At 39.6% G+C, this 20,732-nt stretch overlaps 1 protein-coding gene across 1 annotated transcript; it reads right to left on the bottom strand.

Annotated features, from left to right (window-relative positions):
• Positions 1 to 2,587: 2,587 nt before the first annotated feature.
• Positions 2,588 to 16,849, bottom strand: YPEL5 (yippee-like 5 (Drosophila)). The gene is made up of 3 exons (XM_012652516.1): positions 16,673 to 16,849; positions 6,063 to 6,227; positions 2,588 to 4,485 (listed from the first exon to the last, which is right to left on the bottom strand). Exons 2-3 carry the CDS (start codon positions 6,201 to 6,203, stop codon positions 4,261 to 4,263), a joined length of 366 nt encoding a protein of 121 aa, XP_012507970.1. The 5' UTR covers positions 6,204 to 6,227; positions 16,673 to 16,849; the 3' UTR covers positions 2,588 to 4,260.
• Positions 16,850 to 20,732: the final 3,883 nt, after the last annotated feature.

Genomic DNA, 20,732 nt, shown 5'->3' with positions numbered 1-20,732 from the left:
TACAGCACTATGAAACAGCCTGACACAAACACAGGAGAAAGAAAACTGGGTTTTGAAAAGTAACTAGTCAGTAGCCATCAGTGGAAATTCTTCCAGGTTCTTCTAAAAGTTACCTTCTCTGGGGAAAAAAATGGTGGCTTTTTATTTACCATGGAGGTTGCCCTCAATAACCTTTTACCTTTCTTCCTTCTGCTCCATGGTAGGAGAAAAATAGGAGCTTTGAAGGTTTTTGAAAGCAATGTAAAATGCCTGTTGTAGCAGATTATGAAAGATTCCTTATAGTGAAAGGTCAAGATAATAACTTATCTTTAGGATGAGGTCTCACGGTATCACCCAGGCTGGTCTCGAGCTCTTGGCCTTAAACAATCCTCCCACCTCAGCCTTCTGAGAACCTGGGACAACAGGTATGAGCCACTACACCTAATTTTTTTTTTTTTTAATTTTAAAAAATTTTTTAGAGATGGGGGTGAGTGGGGGAGGGAGTCTATTTTGCCCAGGCTGGTCTCGAACTCCTGGCCTCAAGCAATCCTCCTACATCAACCTCCTAAGTAGCTGGGACTCCAGATCTGCACCACACCTGGTTTTCAAAATGACAACATTTGATAAACTGCAGACTTCAAACTCTAATTTGTTAAAAGATTTAACAGTACAAGTCCAGGAAGGATGTAAAGAACTTTAAAAACATTCTGGTCATTCTAAATAGAACAAAATTAAATTGTGAAGGGTTGTTCAGGATTACCGAAAAAAGTATCCCATACATTTGTATAATGCTTATCAACAGGTTTTTATGGCCTATATTTCACTATATTGTAACAATTACTAAAGACAGGGCTTGTTTTTACAATTCATACTTGTAAGAACTAGGGTTCAGAGGTTAAGTAACTTCCCAAAGTCACACTGAAGACAAGGTCTTCAGATTTTACGTCTAGTAATCTTTCCAGAAATTAGATGCCCCTTTCCAGAAACTAGAAGACTCTTCCACTTCTTAAAGCCAGTTTATCTAACTTATATTTATCCATTTTAAGAATCACTGTTTTTTAAGCAGGTGGAAAGCCATATTAATCTTTTTTCCCCCTCATCTGCACTTCTCAGCTTATAAGCCTCTTGTGACAAGCGCATGCTTTTGCCGAGTAGTAACATACCACAACTGTAGATTTTGAATAAAGCTTTGAGCAATAATTCTCATATTAACAGACATGGTACTTTTGGAGTTTTATTAAAAATCTGGATTTTTTTTTTTTGTGGCTCCACCTCAGAGATCCGTTCAGTATTTGGGGAAGGAATACAAACACAATTCACATGTTTAACAACTCTCCAAGGTGGTCATGTTGCAGATGACTTGAAATTTGTAAAGTGATGTCCAGGACGACAACCCTTAACAGTGCTTTGGAATAGATATTTTTATGCTTTACTACAGAAGTTTCAATTTGGGAAGCCCAGTATTTTAAGATAAAGAAGCCATACAATTAATACTCAATGTAGGAATGAGTATCCACCCTAATTTCTACGCTTAGTTTTGCTTTATTCCTATAATAGGTATCAGTGTAAAGTGCTAGCCTAACAAGAGCTTTTCAGTTTATTCTTGCTCTATTTCCAATTAACACCTTACCTACATTAGAAGTTTTATACGGCCCTTAGTGGGAAGCAGGTGTTAAAAAGATAAGCAATTAGTGGATATCTGTTTCAATTGAGATATTTTTATATAACTGTTTTGGAAATGAACCATCATAAACATGTCTCTGAGTATTTTCCAATTGGTGGTTTGTCAATTCTGTCCCATCAAAAATTACCTATAGAATGACTTAGGCCTTGGCTGGGGCCCCGATTACAATTTAAACATCCATATGACTTCTATGAATAGGTAAATTTAGGAAACAGATGGTACTGATACTTTTTCCCTCCAATCCCAAAGTAGCCAATTACAACTGTAACAAATCATTACATCATTACTAATGTTTTTAACCCACAATTCACCTCAGGGTCTCTAAATAAATGCATCTTTAAGATCAAAAGAAGTTATGGTCACTGTAACCTAAGAGGTAGGATTCTCCTTTTCAGTCAAGGGGAAAAAGCTTAAATCTGTATACCCCTCAGTGACCCAGTTATTATGCAGTAAGTTCATCTGTACTTGGTTTAGTTAGCTTTCCCACCCCAAAGTAAAACCATTCCTATTAGTGTTCCCATCTCAAGTGAACAATGTTTGTTTTTCTATAAACAATCCAATCTAAATGGGTCTTCCAATACTGATTTTTCTTCCAAATTAAATAGCTTTTAAAAGGCAGGTATAGCTCATTACTATATATGTCAATCACTTAAAAGTTAACCTAGCAATATGACACATATTTGTTCACATATACTGAACTATATACTTGTCATTGTCTAAGGCAAAATGATCTCAGAGAAGTTAATATTGGTAAATTCAATGTCTTCATGTGTAAATTCGGCAGAGAGTAGTCGAATGTTATTATCACTGCCAAGTGAAGAAAGCTATAACCACTCAAAGGTATCTATGGTCTGTGTTTAGAGATAAAAATTAAGATGATCACTAGATCAGATCAGTGGAAAATAAGTAGCAGTATTGCACCAATGCAAGACAAAATACACTTTATTGTGACAACAATGCACATAGTGCTGTAGATAAGGCATGCTACTAGGAATCTGCATATAGTCGAAGGCCAGTATGGAAATGAATGGAAATGGACGCAGGTTCTTAGATTTAGTCCATGGTGGAGGGAGGCTAGGGAAGAATTTGTGTCCACGTTTCCAAATGCAATCTAGTATACCTACTTCATTGGATAACTATGCCTCTAACCAAGAACCCAAAGGCAAATAAGAGGAACTTAACTGCACTCAGAAGTCACTTCTAACATCAACGACAGACAGATTTCAAATTCAACTGAGGCAAATTTCCTTTCTAGACAAAAGACCTAGAAACTGAGCATGCAAACATGCATTCTTTCATTTAAATAATTAGCCAATTTAACTGTCATTTATTCCATCAAAAGCAAATACTAGAATATGTAGTAGTTTGGATAAAGAAATATTTACATTTTGTTACTTCATAATGTCATAAATTGGGGGCTAAAATAGCACTGAGTCAAACTTGATCCCTTTCCATTTGAGGGTACCAAGTAGTTTTGATTTTGATAGCTGAACTTCTGAGGGAAGAGCTGAAAAAACAATGCTAATTAGAGATCTAGTCCTTTGATGAAACTATGTGGCTCTATAGACTTGTCAAAAATGCAAAACTGAGGGGAAAAGGCTGAAATGCTTTGTAAAGCAGTATTTTTAGATAAGCTGCTTCAACCCCCCTTTCAAAACAGATTCAGATTAAATGCGTTCTGCATGAATGCACACTGACATTCTGTTCAACTGTTTTCTAAATGCAATACTGTGGATTTAAACAGTATGTTTTCATTTAAACAAAGAATATCATATAGTCAATTAGCTTAAGAGATTAAAAGAAACACTTAACTTCTATGAAAATTGCTTATCAGATACTCTGCTCTTTTATAAGGTGTTTTGGAAAGCAACACAAGACCAAAAACATCCAACTATTACTTTATTTATATTACTATGCTTAAGTTACATGGAAAAAAGACAACCAAGCAGTTCTGCCCATTTCAGAAAATGTTTCCAATCAACGCCAATTATGTGGTGACAAATTAGGAATGGTGACATCTTTGGGTCAAGACTGACAAGAAAGAATGGGCTCTGGTGCTACGGTTCATCTCCAACAAGAATATGGCACACCGGCCAGCACAAGCCATGCTAACACTGAGCCTTTTGCACTGGGCACAGATTCGGATCTCTTCTCTGAAGCTAGCAAATCAAGTGAAATAACTGGGTTTTTTAAAAAAAATTTTAAATGAAGCCCAAGTAAGTTTAAAAACCATGCTCTTGACATTTTCCTTTCAAAATTTACACAAAACACACTTTTTCATTCTAATAGCCCAGATTTTTTTCCTTACATAGCCCACCATGTAGCTGTAGACAGACTCTTCTGCCTCAGGATGTAAACATAGGGAAAAAAATTAACGGCATCTGCATAATATTCTCTCTACACACTGCTGTTGGATGGAAAATACAAAATTAAAAAAAAAAGAAAAAGAAAGAAAGAAAGGTTCCATCTTAGATTCTCACAACCTCTTGTTCCGCAGTTCATGAATCCGACTCTGATGCTAAGGTGACAGTGTATGTAAGTAGATTTTTGTTTTCAGTGAAGGAGACCTGGGAAAAGATGGAGTTATCTCTTTTTCTTCAAGAGTTATCAGATGGTACATGCTCCTCAAAGCCCTCACTCTCTCGAACTAGAGCACGTTCCAGGATCACACGGCCTTCCTTATAACGCTGGCTGTCTTCAGTGGCAAACTCATAGATCCATCCCAGTTTGCTATTGCAGTTTTTGCAGCTCACATCTCGAACCATATGGCGGCCAGTGAGCATAACCCGATCTTGTACTTCACTGTACTGCAGGTTAACTACCTAAGAAACATGTAAAAACAAAATTGCAAAGGCACATAAATTATTTGCCAAATAAGTACACAATATTATGGCTGGTGCAATAACAGCAACTCAGAAAAGGAGACAGCAAAGTTGTTACTTTAGTCAAACCTGTAATACCCTTCCCAAGAACTATTTTTAGAATCTTTTGGGACAAACATCTGGTAATTGCACTGTGCTAGGTATCTAATGCAATCATGCACTATTGTACTATAGCCCAAGTCACACTATGTACACACACTAGGTACCTTACGGTGCTGTAGTGAGGAAAGAGTCTTGAAATTGGAGTCATGAATTGTAAGTTTGGGTCCAATTGTTACCATTCAGTATACAATGATGAACGCAAATAAGACAATCAATGTAAAACAACCTAGTACACCATAGGTATTTCCTAAAAGAGTTAGTCAGTTTGTTCCTAAAAATACATTTTATAGGTGGCTCACGCCTGTAATCCTAGCACTCTGGAAGGCTGAGGCGGGCCGATTGTTTGAGCTCAGGAGTTCGAAACCAGCCTGAGCAAGAGCGAGATCCCGCCTCTACTAAAAATAGAAAGAAATTAATCAGACAACTAAAAATATATAGAAAAAATTAGCCAGGCATGGTGGCACACGCCTGTAGTCCCAGCTACTCGGGAGGCTGAGGCAGAAGGATCACTTGAGCCCAGGAGTTTGAGGTTGCTGTGAGCTAGGATGACGTCACGGCACTCTACCCCGGGCAACACAGTGAGACTCTGTCTCAAAAAAAAAAAAATACATTTTATAGACTGGGATAGACTAAGCCTACTATAGACCATACACTGTAATGCATAATTTTAAGTGAGTTCAAAGACAGTGAACACATGAAGTGGGTTCTAAGACAATCTGTGAAGAATTTCCAATGATTCTGAATACCCAACAATCCTCTACACACTTTACTTGTCCGTAAAGAGATCGATAATAAATACTTTTGGCTTTGAGGGCTATACGGTCTTTGTTGCGACTATTTAACTATGGCCTTGCTACACGAAAGCAACCATAGACAATACATAAATGAATAACATTGGCTGTGTTCCATTAAATTTTACTTACAAAAATAGGCAGCTGGCCTGCTGTAGTGTGATAATCCCTGTACTTTTTACCTAAATAAAGGTCAAGAGGTATACACTAGCAATTCTCTGAGAGAAAAGCTTGTTGGGCGTCTACTGGGGGATAATTATAATAGATTAATGCAGCGATCATCATAAATGGATACATCAGTGACATGCAGGGAAGGGAGGTGGGTATCTTGACTCCTTCCATTGTCTGTGGTGAAGTCACTATAAAATTCTTACACTGAACATTTTCTGAGGCAATAGAGACCATGCTTCTGATAACATATTCTTTAAACTTTCAAGGTTAAGAATCACATCCTAGTAATACCTTCCTGAGGTCTCAAAGACAAGCTAGTGGGAATCATTTCTAAAGATTTCAGCTCTCATTCTGATTCTTCCTGGTATCTCTAAGGTCTGAGGGGGTATTATGTTGTTACTGTCAAATATATCCACTTAACACACTTAGGGAATGAAACTTTTTCTCACTAACCTTGTTAAAAAGAAATGCTCTGCCCGTGGCGCCTGTGAACCGAGTGGAGATGAGTTCTGAGCGGTTGGTCAGGATCGTATCACAGTTTGCACATGAAAACAGACGGGTACCGCCAATATGATCAAGGAAAATTCTGCCCATTTTTACAATTGAAGTTCTAAAAACCTAGGAGCAAACGGAAAACAATAATAACTGCATTATAATAAAAAAAAACATTTGTTAGCACCTACTGAAAGGATGTCATAGAGAACAATTTCTATTTACGTAATCTCTGATACAGTACTCATTATATGAAATAGCTGACCCTGAACAAAAGTTCACACACTGAACGAATAAACAGGAATACCTAACCTAAGAACATTCTAGAAGGACTGAGCCAAGGAAGTACATATGCTTAGGCAAGGCCAAGGAATGGTATCACTTCTCTTTTGATTCAAAATGGAAGAGAAGTGGAATTTTAGAAAATGAATGATACTATTATATAAAGCACTGGCAGAGAGGTGAGAAAAAAATGGTTTAGCATAAGTGTTAAGTACACATTCTGAGCATGTGTAATTTGAGAAAAGACATGTAGGGTATGAGTGGGATGATCAGATAAGAGTAGAAAAAGGGGCAGTTAGAAAATAAGAACAGGGTAGTCTGATTTGAGGGCATGAGGTGAGTGGGTCTGTGGTCCCCAGGTGCACCTAACAACTGCATAGGGGGATGACGCTAACTTTAGTAAGTCTGAGTCTATGTCCAGGGAACACTGTACGAGGTACTTATTTCAAAATCATCACAACTCTGTGAGGTTGTTACCACCTTTACTTCACAGATCATCCAAATCAAGTTGGAAAAGGTTAACCGGTCAAAGGTTACACAGCTGTTAAATATAGAAAGCCAGCTGAATGCAGCTCACCCAACTCAAAGACAAAGTTCTTCCATCACCCCACACTGCCCCTCCCGTAAAGATGGTCTCAGCCTGGCATAAGCTAGCGCAGTGAGCGCAGAATAAGGGAAAGAGGGACTTTCTCTGTTATATAGCTTGCTTAGCTTTAAGAAATCTTACTACACTGAAAAAACATAGCTTTGAAACAAACTTCTGAAACTAAGATAATCACACTTCAATATTTCAAAAGGTAGGGGAGTTAATACATGCAATTCCTTAAATTCATTGCAACTAATTCTCCTAAACTGTATTTTTAAAGATCCAAATATAGCCAAGAATACACTACAGCTTTCATTTTAAAAAGATTTTATTCCCGGGTGTAGTTATCAGCTCCTGTGTTAATATTTAACATTACACATTTTTAGGATGGCATGTAGAGCTAAAATAACTGCAACTATGAAAAAAAATCCAGAATGCATGTTTGTAATAAGAATGACTGTCATCTTAAGATTGGGGGAATTCCATTACAAATCAAAAAGGAAATTCCATTCCTTTTTAGATCTGTGAACTTCCCAGGCATTGGGCAGTACTAATATCATCAGAAATGTCATTACCACAAACATCTTGATGACTTCCCTTAAACATTATGATATGGAAGTAGGAATAAGAAACGAATGGTGAATTACAATGTGCAGTTAATAAAAGGAAAACCAGTGCATTAACAAAAGTCACAATGAATAAACCCTGGCCTAAAAACAGACTAAGATATGATATTTAACTTTCTGATAACATTCTGTAAAATGACAGCAAAAGGTAACACTCACTGCCTAATCTTTCAGTCTTTAAGATTATAGCATTACTTTCTCCAGATGATTAAGAATACATTTGTTACACACAAATCAGTAATTGCAAATCTGAAGCCTGCAGGCTGAATTCATTTGGCAGCCTAGGGATACAGCAGTGAACAAAACAGATAAAAATCCTTCCCTGAAACAAACATGACACATGGACATGTCTGTTTTATTTGGGCCACATGGTTTTTAATCTTAATTAAAGAGCCTGCAACACAGAGCACATACTCTCCCCTATAGCAACAACTGACTACAGTTGAGCTGCAATACCTAAAGCCATTTCATTTACTCAGACTCCACTCTGCTTCACACAATTACTTTACCTGTTTGGTCCTCATATCAATATTTGAATTTATGACTCTCAATATAAATAAAGCATTCAACAAACCCATGATCAGTTGGTTTTAGTCATGTTTCTTAAACTTGATCATTAACAGATGAGAATCAACAGCAAGGTTTTATAGTCTCGGCTGTTAAGGAATAGTCCTCAGGTTTAATATTTCTTGTAAGGAGTAGTATTTGTACAGTCATTTATAGGCTCCAGCTAGGGCTTCTGGGTCTCATTATTTTAAAGCCAATTTTCCTTAAAAATTTTAAATAAAATATTCATATTGTAATTTATTTCAACCATAATGCAGAAGTAACTAGCTGTTTCTGAACTGACCACAGTGGATACAATGCTATTGCGGAGAATGTACTGAACTTCAAAATGAACTCTTTCTATACTTTCTGCCTACATCATTCTATCTTTGGTTCAAAATTACAATATAGCTGTGACCATTTTCTACTGGGGGTAAATAGATTTAACATGGCTTATTTTCTCTGGTTCCAATTCACTCTATTTTGTACTCTTTACCCAAGTATTTTTACTGGATTCAATGATATGATTCATTACCAAGACCAAAAATATCTAGGCAGAACCTTATGTTACACTATTCCTACTTGTGGTTGCCATTTATAGAGCACTATATATGTAAAACTGTAAAATATAGTTCTTGTTTGCCAAAAAAGATAAGTTAGAATGCTACAGAATCCAGCAGAAGCAAGAGAAACATCACTTGCTGTCAAAGGTCTTTAGGAAATAGAAAAACCTCTGCAAGGTCCTTAGGTTCCAGGGGGTAAGCTTTAGCTTTTCAGTTAGAAACTCAACCTAATACTGACTTACAGTATTTAAGTTCTCAAGAGGCTGACATCAATTAAAATGCCACTGCTATGGTCTGAATATTTGTGCACCTCCCAAATTCACATGCTGAAATCTAATCACCAATATGATGATATTAGCAGTTGATTAGGTCACAAGGGCAGAGCCCTTAAGAACAGGATTAGTATCCTTGTAAGAGTCCCAGAAAGCTGCCTTGCCCTTTTCTACCACGCTAGGATGCAGCTACAGGTGTCATCAACAGACACTCAACCTGCCAGTGCCTTATGTCAGACTTCCCAGGCTCCAGAACTGTGAGGAATATATTTGTTGTTTATAAGCCATTCAGCCTATGGTATGCTGTTACAGCAGTGTGAATGAACTAAGACAGCTACTTTATTACTTAAGGAGGAAGGTCATTAAAAAGCTAAGACTTAACATTTGAGTCAGGCTTCTCTGGACCTGGATAATATACTGAACTCTTAGACCTGTTAACTATTTAGTGTTTATACTGCAGGGGACACTGTACTTGGTACTTATATACTTACCACAATTACTTTTGACAATTTTTAAAGCAGTTATTTATTACCCCACTTTTATAAGAACTAAAGATAACATGACTTTCTAGAAGCAGCCAAGCTGCGCTCTGAACTAACCTTGCTCCAGTTCTTTTCACTCCACTCTCTCTCTAGTGACCAGAAGGTCGCCAAGATTCAGTCTTTCTCCCTCAGGTTCCCTACTTGGTTGGTGGCAATTCCAATCACAAACTCTTCTAAACCAGAAACTCTGGCAACTTCATGAAAAAAAACCGCAAAACTGACAACACCTCCGAACTCAATCTGCAAATCTTTCCTCCCTCCCCCCTTCATCATCGTCTTAACCCCTCATCACATCTAGATAAGCCTTTCGTGGTCAGGGAGGTGTTATTATTAAATGCAATATACATTCGCAAACGCCACTACATTTGTGCTAAATAGTGCTACAAAAATACGGTCAAAGGCAAGTGCTTCAGCCACACTTTTCTAATATTAGGTCATTAAATATGAAATTTCTGATTTTGAATCGAAGTTTAGTTTATTATATGTCAAACAAGCAGCAGTACAATTAATCAAAGTATGTGTCTAAACTGTCAACACGGTTTTGTCATCTTAATGGTAGCTTGTTTATGCCAGCAGTGGAGAAGCTTGGAGAGCGAGGTGATGATGAAATAGCTAAAGGTACTTACCACAGCTTGTTGGGAATTGAATATTTTTCTTTTAAGTGGTAGTCAGTAGGTGCAAGGTCTGGTGAATACGGTAGATGACAGAGTTTCCAAGTCCAGCTGCTGTAGTTTGAACAGCATTGTTTGTGCGACCTGTGGTCAAGCATTATCTCACAAGAGAACTGGTCTGTCTCTATTGACAAATCTCGGCTGCTTAATCGCAAATATCCTCATCATTTTGTCCAATTGGGTGTAGTAGACATCCACTGTAATCACTGACTAGGTTTTAAGAAGCTGTAGTGGGTAATACCAGCAGTGGACCACCAAACAGACACCATTAGCTTTTGTTGATGAATATCTGGTTTTGGACTGTGTTTTAGTACTTTACCTTTATGTATTCATTTTGCTGAACGCTTGTTAATTGTTAAAAAGAATCTATTTTTTTTTATCGCACGTAACAATATGGTTTGGAAAACAAAGAAAGGCAAGCTTTGAGACGATTTTTCTTTTGACGTTTGTTTCATTTATGTAGTACCCATCTATCCGGCTTATTTACCGTATCGATTTGTTTTAAATGGTCTAATATTGTTGGAATAGTAACATCAAACCTTGCTGCTAATTTATGCATGGGTTGAGATGAATTCACTTCCACTACAGTTTTTAATTTATCATTATCCACATTGGTCTCAGGTCATCCATGTGGCTCATTTTTAAGATTAAAATTACCAGACGTTTTTAAACCATCAATGTACTGTGTGTTCATTAGCCACATCCTTTCCAAACACTGTTGATATTTTGAGCTGTGCTGTATTGGTTTTATGATAGAACTCATACTTGAAATATGAATTTTTGACTTACCTATGGCTGTACAAAAATTGTTCTAAAAAGAAATTTGAAAGATAACCGCAAGTCAAACATGCATTTGAAAGAATGAGGATATACTTTTACAATGAAAATAAAAATAAGAACTGTCAAAGTTAAATGTCACAGATATTAACTGTCAGGCTCGGTACTTAAAGAAATCGGACACTTCACATTTAATAACCTAATAAAAGCTCATAGAGACTGCTTCTCTACAAACTTTGAGACTTTTTTCTGACAAAATAGAAAATAGCTGATTTTTTCAAAAAAGAGCTTAATACTTTACATATAAAATTTACTTACTGTAAATATACAATGAAATGATATCTAGTAAATTTATAAAGTTGTGTCACTATCACCCCAAACTGGCTTTAAAATGATTCCATCGCACCCTAAAAATTCCCACAAATCAGTCTGCAGCCAATACCTTCTCCCACCTTCAGCCACTGGCAACCACTGATCTGCTTTCTGTCTGACTGCTTTTATATTCAAAATACTTCCCATGTATGCTAATCACCTTGCTTGAACTTAGAGGAATCTCAAATCTCTTCAGCAACGTATTTCTAAAACATCTTAAGAGGGAGCAGCTTTCACAGATGGCTCATGTTCTCTGTGTTGATTCAGGGGGCACCTTACTGTGTCCCTTAGTAATAAAATGCAGCTTCCATATCTGTCAGTGTTAAAGTTCAAGTTTCTGGCTGAAATTAGGGCCAAACTCAACACTATTAAAGCTTCAGTTTTATTTAAGATGCTCTCTTCCTTTTAAACATTTCAAGCAAAAACACTAACTTAATATTCTTAATTTTTATAAGTAACAGTTCCCAGATAATTTTACAAATAAGGCCTCTTTGGTATTAGCTTTTAGTTGTTCCAGGTTATAAAATCCTAAAAAGGTTAAAATAAGTATCAAACTTGGTTGTTTAACTGGAAGCCTTTTCTCAGTTTATTTGAAATTACCTGAAATGATGAGGGGTTGGGATGAAAATATAAGTGAAATTCATAGATGATTCATAGATCATAGGTTTGGTAATCATTTTCAATTTCCTCTCCTTCCAACAAATATTACATTTACCTACTTACAGCCTCCAGTTTCTTTTACCAGGAGGCTCTGGTGAAGCAATCACATTTTAGGACCTCTACCTTTTTACGGAATTTAAAAAAAAGAAATTTACAGAATTTACAGAATCTATAATAGAAAGATTTTTCTCTTTCAGAAATCCATGAGAGACAAAGTCTCCCAAAATGCTTTATTTTAAAAATTGGACATGATGAACTATATAATTTTCTAGTTGTTTCCAGGCCAGTAAAACAATTTTCTAAAAAGACTATTGGTTTCTTTTATCTATACTAACAAATGCTAACAAATGAAATATGGTATCTTGCTCATTGCTAAATATTTTCCTTAAAAGCAGGGTGTTAGCAAACTTAGGCCTGTGGGCCAAATATAGCTCACCACTTGTTTTTTGTACTGCCCACAGCTAAGAATGATTTTAAACTTTTAAATGGTTGTGGGGGTGGGAAATCAAAAGAATATTTTGTGACACATGAACATTTACAAAATTCAAATTTCAGTGTCCATAAATAAAGTTTTTTGGAACATGGCCACCCCTACTTGTTTATACTTGATTTCTCACTACAATGGTGGAGTCTGAATAGTTGCTACAGTAACCTTGTGGCTTGCAAAGTTTGTATTTCCCATCTGGCTCTTTACAGAAAAAAAAGTTTATCTTGCTTAAAAACACATTGATAGGGAAAGAGCTTTTCATTGGAAGCAGTCTTTCTTAGAAAAAAAATGAAAACTTGGTTGGCCTTTGGGTTTAAGGATCAATAGAAGTATTTGACATCAGTTTAATCTCTCTCCTTTTTCTTCACAGGTTTTCCAAGTTAAAATCCTTAACTTTCTGTAACTAGTTCAGTATGTTGAAGATCAACCATAAAAGATTATAAAATAGATTATGCCCAACAGATTATGTTGCCTCCTTTTTCCTCCAGCCCCAGGACTCAAACACTCCCCAGGTTCAAATCTCAGCTCTCCTGCTTAATTAGCTTCGTAAATTTTAGTTATCTTCTGCCTCTTCACCTGTCAAATGGGGCCAAGCAATATCCATCTCTTGAGTTATGAGAATTAAATGAAGATACCACATCCTGAGAACAGTGCCTCAATTTACAATGTGAATTGAGTGCCTTTATTCACAATGAATAAAGGTCAGTGAAACTAGATTACCTTCATCAACATTTCCCACCCCAACTTCCCCCTGTCACAGATGAGGAAAGCAAGGCTTGGAAAGGTAAGAAACAGTAACAATTAACTGGCTTCACCTCCTGTTAATTATGGCAAAGCTAAGCAACCAGGAGATAGAAATTATACGCAGGAGAAAAGGTAGAAACCTTCTGAGGCATCTCAAATTCTTAGTGTCACAGTTCTAGGTCTTAAAATAGGTACTTGCCCTCCCTATAATTAATAATCGAGTTTGGTTTCAGTGCAGGCAAGTGAAATTAGCCAGAGGCACCATTTCCCAGTCCTAAAAATACTAGGGAGGAAAACAATAGGTATCTATTTGCATCTCACAGGACTTTCTGATGGAAAAACACCCAGTTCAGTTTGCAGAAAGGGTTAAAGGAATCTGCCCCTTCCAGAGGTTTTGTTTTGCAATAAAATTCCCCTAAAATGGGACAGTGCAGAAGCACACTTGTTTATATGATTTTTAGTCTCTTCCCTCTCCAAAACAAAGGATCAAAACCCAAAGAACTTTTAACAGTGCTGGGTTGATTACTACAATAATTAACATTTAGTGCTAATGTAATTCCATCAACTCTTTCCATACTGATTTGTGACTGAATACTATTTAAAAACCTACAAGGGAAAAAATAAGTTAGATTCGTGAAACTTATTTTCCAATTTTGTACAAAATATTCACCAAGCCAAGGTTTCAGTGACAAAAGAAAGCTGTGCTATACTCTTGCAATACTTGACCAGTTTACCTGGCTGTGTCAAATGATGTCCTGGTTGTGGAATCAAGTCTTCATTTGATTGAAATTTTTAAGTATGTTTTTGTTCTTATCCCCCCAAATAATGCCTTACTTTTTCTTGTTTTGTTAAATGGCCTCCAAGTTTACTGTATTTCTATAATGCCTAGTTTAATCATCATTAGAAAATAAGACTAGTCATATAACTTAGGAAGCCAGGAGTCAGTGCACAAACTGAGTTGGTAATCTCCCCAAAACCTCTTGGCAAGACAATTTCATGACCTCTTGTTTGTTGTTATGCAAGCCTGTAACTGGACGAATTAGAGTAGAATTTAACGTCTGGTTTCCTGATTCAGGCGTCAAGTAGCAAGTTCATGTCCAGCTAAGGTTCAGTTCCGACATTACACTGACATTGCTACACAGGATTACCAGGAAAATTGATATTGATTTAGATAGGCATTTAGGCACTATTAAACCTAAAGTGATATTCTGGGCACAAACATACTTACGACTATCTTCGAGTCTCATGGATTGTTTTTTGGAGGTAGTAGCTAATTTCTTCTTTTTACACTAAATTTTTGGCTCTATTTCCTTTCACTTTTTATTGTTTCAAAACGTGTTTCTTATTCCTACTACTTAAAAAGAAAACAGAAAAGGCAAATAAGTCTAGACAAAAGCCTTCAATGATCCAGTATATACAAGCCACATATATTTACTAACCTTGTTTAGAAAAGTTACTGTTAAAATCCAATTTACTTAGTTTCCCTGTATACAGTTAAATAATTTACTTGAGCACATTTCATCATGATAAGATGGTTGCTAGAGATAAGCTCAAAAAAGGCCTGTATTGGACACTGGTGTAGAAAAGTAAACATTCTACCTGGTGTTCCAGTACATACCCAGAAAAATAATGGAGATATGTGGAAAGTATTTTGTGTTCCAAATTCCACAAGCTCTACCTCCTTGATACTTGTAAATGTTCTAGGTCTGTTTTTTCCTTCTAAGCCCCCATCAGCCCAATAGCAACCCCAAACCTCTTTATTTCCTAGGTTTAAGCAATACCAATCCACTTCAAAATGTTTCCCACTTCACTCCCACTCATTTCTCACTGCCTTATTTTTGAACTTTTATAACACTCACTTTATAACTTACTAATATTTAACTCTGTATTGTTACTCAATTTCATTTGTCTATGACTTTTTACTAAATTGCAAGTTTCTAGAGAAAAGACTCTAAGCTCTGTATAATTTCCTTCTTACCTAACCCATAGAAATATGCAATAAACTTTTAAGGAAAAAAATCCACCCAAGGCATTTCGCATCTGGCATAAATAAGTACCATGGAAACCCTGCATGCTTTTGGTTCCTCTTTGTTGGAATGCGGCTGAAACGCTGTATATGCCGGGTTAGCTAATAGCTAGTATCTTATTACTCGTTGTTTTTTCACCCCTAAGTCTATTAATTTTCCAAAAACACAAGGTTAGACTGAGGTTATTTCAGAGTTTCCATCTGTCAATGAGACCCGGAATAAAAATCCTCGGATTACCAACAGGGCTCTGTAAACAGAAAAAGTTTAAAAATAAATGAGCTTACACCTTCCTAGGCTCTCCCTTGAAAAGGAGACTGGTCGGTGTCAGTTTATATTAAACGGATCTTCGTACTATTTCAGCTTTCCATTCCCGCTGATCGAAATACTCGTTTGTCCTACCTGCCTGCATACAACTGTAAATAAAGGGGTTCCAAGAGCACGCCCATCCTCCCACCCGCGAGCGGCCGGTAGGACACGGCTCGAGGCCGGGACAGCCGGGCAGCCCGGGCGCCGGTGGGCTCGGCCGCAGCCGCGAGCGCCCCCAGCCGCCCGGCCAGCTGATCGCGGCCACGTGACGCCCGCCGGCCAATGACGAGGGGCAGGGCGACCGAGCGCGGCCTCCTCCAGCACAACAAACACCCGCAGGAAACAGCTGAGCGGGCGCGGGCTCCCACGGCCCCGCACACCGCAGACTGCTCAACAGTCACCCCGAGCCCTCCGCCCAGGCGTCAGCGGGCAGGAGGGGAGGGGGTGGCGCACGTTCACCTAGCGCAAGCCAGGGCGAACACCGCCCCCGCCCGTGGGCAGCGCCCTGCGGGCCGGGCGTGGGGCCTTTTCCAGGACCGGTCACGCCGTGGCGTCATCGTGGCCTAAACGACTCGGCCAAGTTCCGACTGCACTTTGGGGCGGGGACCGAGGAGCCCGGCGCGCCCCCGACACTGCGGCGGGGACGACGGCCCGGTGGGGGCGGGGCAGCAGGCGCGGCGGGGTGGGGGTCGCCGGCCGAACCGCCCGCGGAGGGGGCGCCACAGGCCTCGGCAGCCGTGCAGGGCCTCCGCGGCGGGGTCGGTGGGCGCGGCCCGAGACAGCGGGCGGGGGCGTCGCGCCGAGGGGTCGCGGCTGTTGTGGTCGCGCCCGTGGCTCGGCTGCACGGCGGGGGCGGGCCGACGGCGGCCGCCGCACCAGGCCTCACAAAGAGCCACAGCCCGGCCCGTCAGCCCGCAGTCCCGGCGCCTGGGCCCGCACAGAGGGGCCGGGGGCGGCCGTGCCAGGACCCCAGGGGGAGCGCGGCGAGGACGAGGCACTTCCTGCCCGGGCCCCCCGCTCTGGCCCGATCTCTTAGTGCTTCGAAGCCGCCCGGACCGGCTCCTCTGCCCCAGCCCCGGCTCCGAGCCCAGACCCTGCCGTAGCACTCACCCCGAGCTGCGGTGAGATCTGCGGCTGCCAGCGGCTGTTCGCTCCTCAGCTGGGACGAAGCCCCTAGGCCACCGAGTCTCCGGGTTTAGTCAGGCCCCGGCCTTGGCTCCGCCTCTCCCTGCTCGGGCCTCTGTGTCAATCACCCAGCGTGGCTCCGCCCCTCCAGGAATCGGCGCTTCGGGTTGGCCCAGAACACCCTTCATTTCTAGACCCCGCCTCTCTCTCCGGCACCCTGCCCCTTCCGCTGGGCCCCGCCCCTTCACTGGCTCACCCTCCCCCATCCTGGCTTCCCTTCGCGTTTCGGCCCACCCCTCCCAGAAGCCGCAGACCCAGGGCAAGCTCGCGGCAGCTCGCCCCGCCCCTGACCCAACGCCTCGGACTCGTACAGCCAATCAAAGAGGCTAAGTCTGCCCCCTCTCCCGAGGCGGCCAATGTGGTGAGACCTAGGACCCACCTCCCCCTCCCAGCTGAGAGCACACAACACTGGATCCACGTGAGTCAGCTTCTTAAAGGAGACGGTTCCGCTTGTGTAGCTGCGGCAGGTGGGAGACTTCGGGTGTCATTAGCGTCACCAGGTGGCGGCTAGGGCCTAGCTTATTGATACCCATTGAGGCCCACTGGTGACAAATGAAAACAACAGGCTGTTTCCTAGACAAAGCAGGTACTAGCCAGTTAGAATGCACCGTATAATTCATTTCTTTGAGGCCGCTTACTCTTGCCGCCCTCATAGAGGGCTACCTTATACTTTCAAAACCGTAACCCTTCCAGTGTGAGGAGATAGGAACTTCTGGAAAACAACTATGGAAGAAAGGATTTTTCAACTGTGCCTGACTTTATTTACAACTACCTGAGTTTTTTCTTGATAGCAGACATGATTCTCAAAAAAGATGAGAAAATTCAGTCTTCTACGTGGAGATTTTCTGCCTCAGTCTGAGATTTGTTTGTTGAAAAGGGTAGCTGTTCCCTTAACCCTCATCCACAGATGGGAGGTTTTGCTTCTTCATTCCGTTCGAACTTCCCAGGTAATTACCTCTCTGTTGGCTGACTTTCAGGATAAAGCAAAAATATTTGATGATGCGTATTTCTCAGATAAAAAATGTAAATTGACGTTCGAAGTTAATTTGCAAGGTGTTTAAAGCCATTGTTGGTGGGACAGAGGTTCTGAAGCAAATCCCAGCACTTGACCCCCGGTCATCCCCAATCCACCAGTATTTTCACTCAGTTTAGATGAAGTTCCCAGGAACATCAAAGGCAAAAGGACTAGTTACCTTTCTTTTTCTTTTTCCCAAGAACCGCTGCGGTAGTAAGGACTACTTATCTTTTGATAAGTGAGTTTTCCAAGAGATAAGGAAGTTTTTAACATACAGTATTTTAGTTTTTTTCCCTCTTCATCTCTTTGTTTTTAGTTAGCATTAATTACAAAAGTAACACATTTATTGCAGGAGGGTTATACTGCCTCATTTCATAAGAGACTTCTGTTTTCTGCTAACAGCTTTACGTGTATCCTTCTCCCAAAATGAATGTACATAGGAGCATAGTGTACCTCTTGTTCTTTAGCTTGCTTTTTTTCAGTCAACAATATGTTACGGCCATCCTTTCCTGTCAAATGTATCTTTTGTTTACAAATTTACCTTTGTCTCCATAGTTTTCCATAGTACTAATTCACCAGTTTTTCTACTGATAGACATATAGTTTGCTTTCAATCTTTTGGTATTAAAAATACTGCTTTAATCAACACCTATGTTAATAAAATATTCAAGTATTTCTGAATATAATCATTCAAAAAGGGAGTACAATTCCTAAACCCACAGGAATGAACACTTTAAGTACCAGGTAAAAGAATGAGGACAGTATTTATTTATTTATTTAACAAATACATGTAAAGTGTTTCCTGTTCTAAATGCCTTAAAATTATTATTAATAACTCCTTTAATTTTCATAACTCCATGAGGTAAGTACTGTTATGCCTATTTTATGGATGAGTAAACTGAGGCACAGTGGTTAACTTGTCAGAGGTTACCTGGTAGAGTTATTGACTACAATATTTGTAAATGTGGAAAAGAATAGTGAAACTGTATTTTAAAAAGATTAGATAATGATGATGTGCATAGTTAGAATCCAGGTATGAAGCTGGGTGCGGTAGCTCACACCTATAAGCCCAGTACTTTGGCAGGCCCAGGAAGGAGGCTTGCTTGAGGGCAGGAGTTCAAGACCAGCCTGAGCAACATAGTGAAACCCTGTCTCTATCAGAAAAAAAAAAGAATCCAAGTATGAGGTAAGAAGGGTAGATAGGAATGGAACTGAAGGTGCAGGTTTAACTTTGACAAGAGTGGCTGCACAGGGTTGACTGTTTATAGGGGGACTAAGGACAAAATTTTCAAAGATAATCCAGAGGTTTTATCCTAGGTGACTGGTAGAGTGGTGGCTTCCCATTGCCAGATATAGGGCAGTTGGGAAGGTTGATTTGGGGCGAAAGACAATGGGTCTGAGCCAAGGGTGGTATACTCATTAGATATAAAGAGCATACAGTTAAAGATAATAGGCCAAGTGTGATGGCTCACGCCTATAATCCTAGCACTCTGGGAGGCCAAGATGGGAGGATTGCTAGAGCTCAGGAGTTCAAGACCAGCCTGAGCAAGAGCTAGACCCAATCTCTACTAAAAATAGAAAAATCAGCTGTGCATGGTGGTGCACTTGTAGTCCCAGCTCTTGGGAACCTGAGCCAAGAGGATTGTTTGAGCCCAGGAGTTTGAGTTTGCTGTGAGCTTCATAGCTCAGTGTCATCATCATTGATGACACTGCACTGTGCCCAGGGCAACAGAGTGAGACTCTGTCTCAAAAAAAAAAGAAAGATAATATAATAAATATGGAAGAAAAATGAAAAAGGGTGAGAGATTTGAAAAATATCCTATTGGGTTTTTGGTTAGAATTGTGTTATACCAGTAAAATAATTTGGAATAAATTGATACTTTATTGAAACTTCGTAATACTAAGACTTTCCCACCAAGAACATGGTTCATTTCTCCATTTATTTCAGTGTTCTTTTATATCTTTCAGTAAAATTTCATGGTATGGCTGCCTTCATCTGAGTTCATACAGCATTTTAGGATTATATCTAGGTGTGTATGTTTTCTGGGGATGTTATGGGCTAAATTGAGTACCCCTTCCCCAATTCATATGTTAAAATAGCAACCCCTAATATTTCAGTATGTGATTGTATTGGGAGGTAGGGACTTTAAATAGTAATTAAGTTGAAATTAGGCCATTACCGTGGGCACTAATCGAGTCTAACTGGTGTCCTTATGAGAAGAGGAGATTAGGTCATAGACACCAGGGATGCCTGCACACAGAGAAAAGACCAAGTGAGGACACATGGAGAAGGCAGCCATCTGCAAGCCAAGAAGAGAGGCCTCAGAAGAAACCAAACCCCAACACTTTGATTTTAGACTTCTAGCCTCCACAACTGTGAGAAAATAAATTTCTATTTAAGCCACCCAATCCATGGTACTTTGTTGTAGCAGCCCTAGCAGACTAATACAGGTGGTTACTGTAAATGGGAACTTCCCATATTGTATATTATAATTCTAACTGGTTATGTGTTGTTTTGTAAACAGGATAATGATTTTGTAGTTTATTTTCCCGAATTTTCTGGATAGGAAAATTTTTTTGTCTGCAAATGATCAGAATTTTGCTGCCTACTTTCTAGTCATTTTGCCTTTTATTTTTCTGAAAATCCTTGTTCATATATCTTTTGAGTACATGTGTGAATATTTCTATCAAATATTAATAACTTATTCTGGATTGTGGCCCTCACACTTTACTAAAAGCTGTATCAAAGGACACTATCATAAAATTCAGCCAAATCTTTTTAGAGTGCTCAGATTCTGTATAGTATTTGAAATCATCAACCAAACATTCATTCTTCAAACTTTTTATTCTCTTGGCTTTGGCAAGCAGAGTACTCATCCATGGAGGACAGAATAATACTCCCAAAGCTGTCTATATCCTGATCTCCAGGTTCTGTGAATATGTTATCTTACAGGGCAAAAGGGACTTTGCA

Source organism: Propithecus coquereli, unplaced genomic scaffold (assembly GCF_000956105.1).
Source record: "Propithecus coquereli isolate 6110/MARCELLA unplaced genomic scaffold, Pcoq_1.0 Scaffold39, whole genome shotgun sequence".
NCBI classification, from domain to species: domain Eukaryota; kingdom Metazoa; phylum Chordata; class Mammalia; order Primates; family Indriidae; genus Propithecus; species Propithecus coquereli.
The sequence above is the reverse complement of the archived record's forward strand: the minus strand, read 5'-3'. Positions and strand labels throughout refer to the sequence as shown.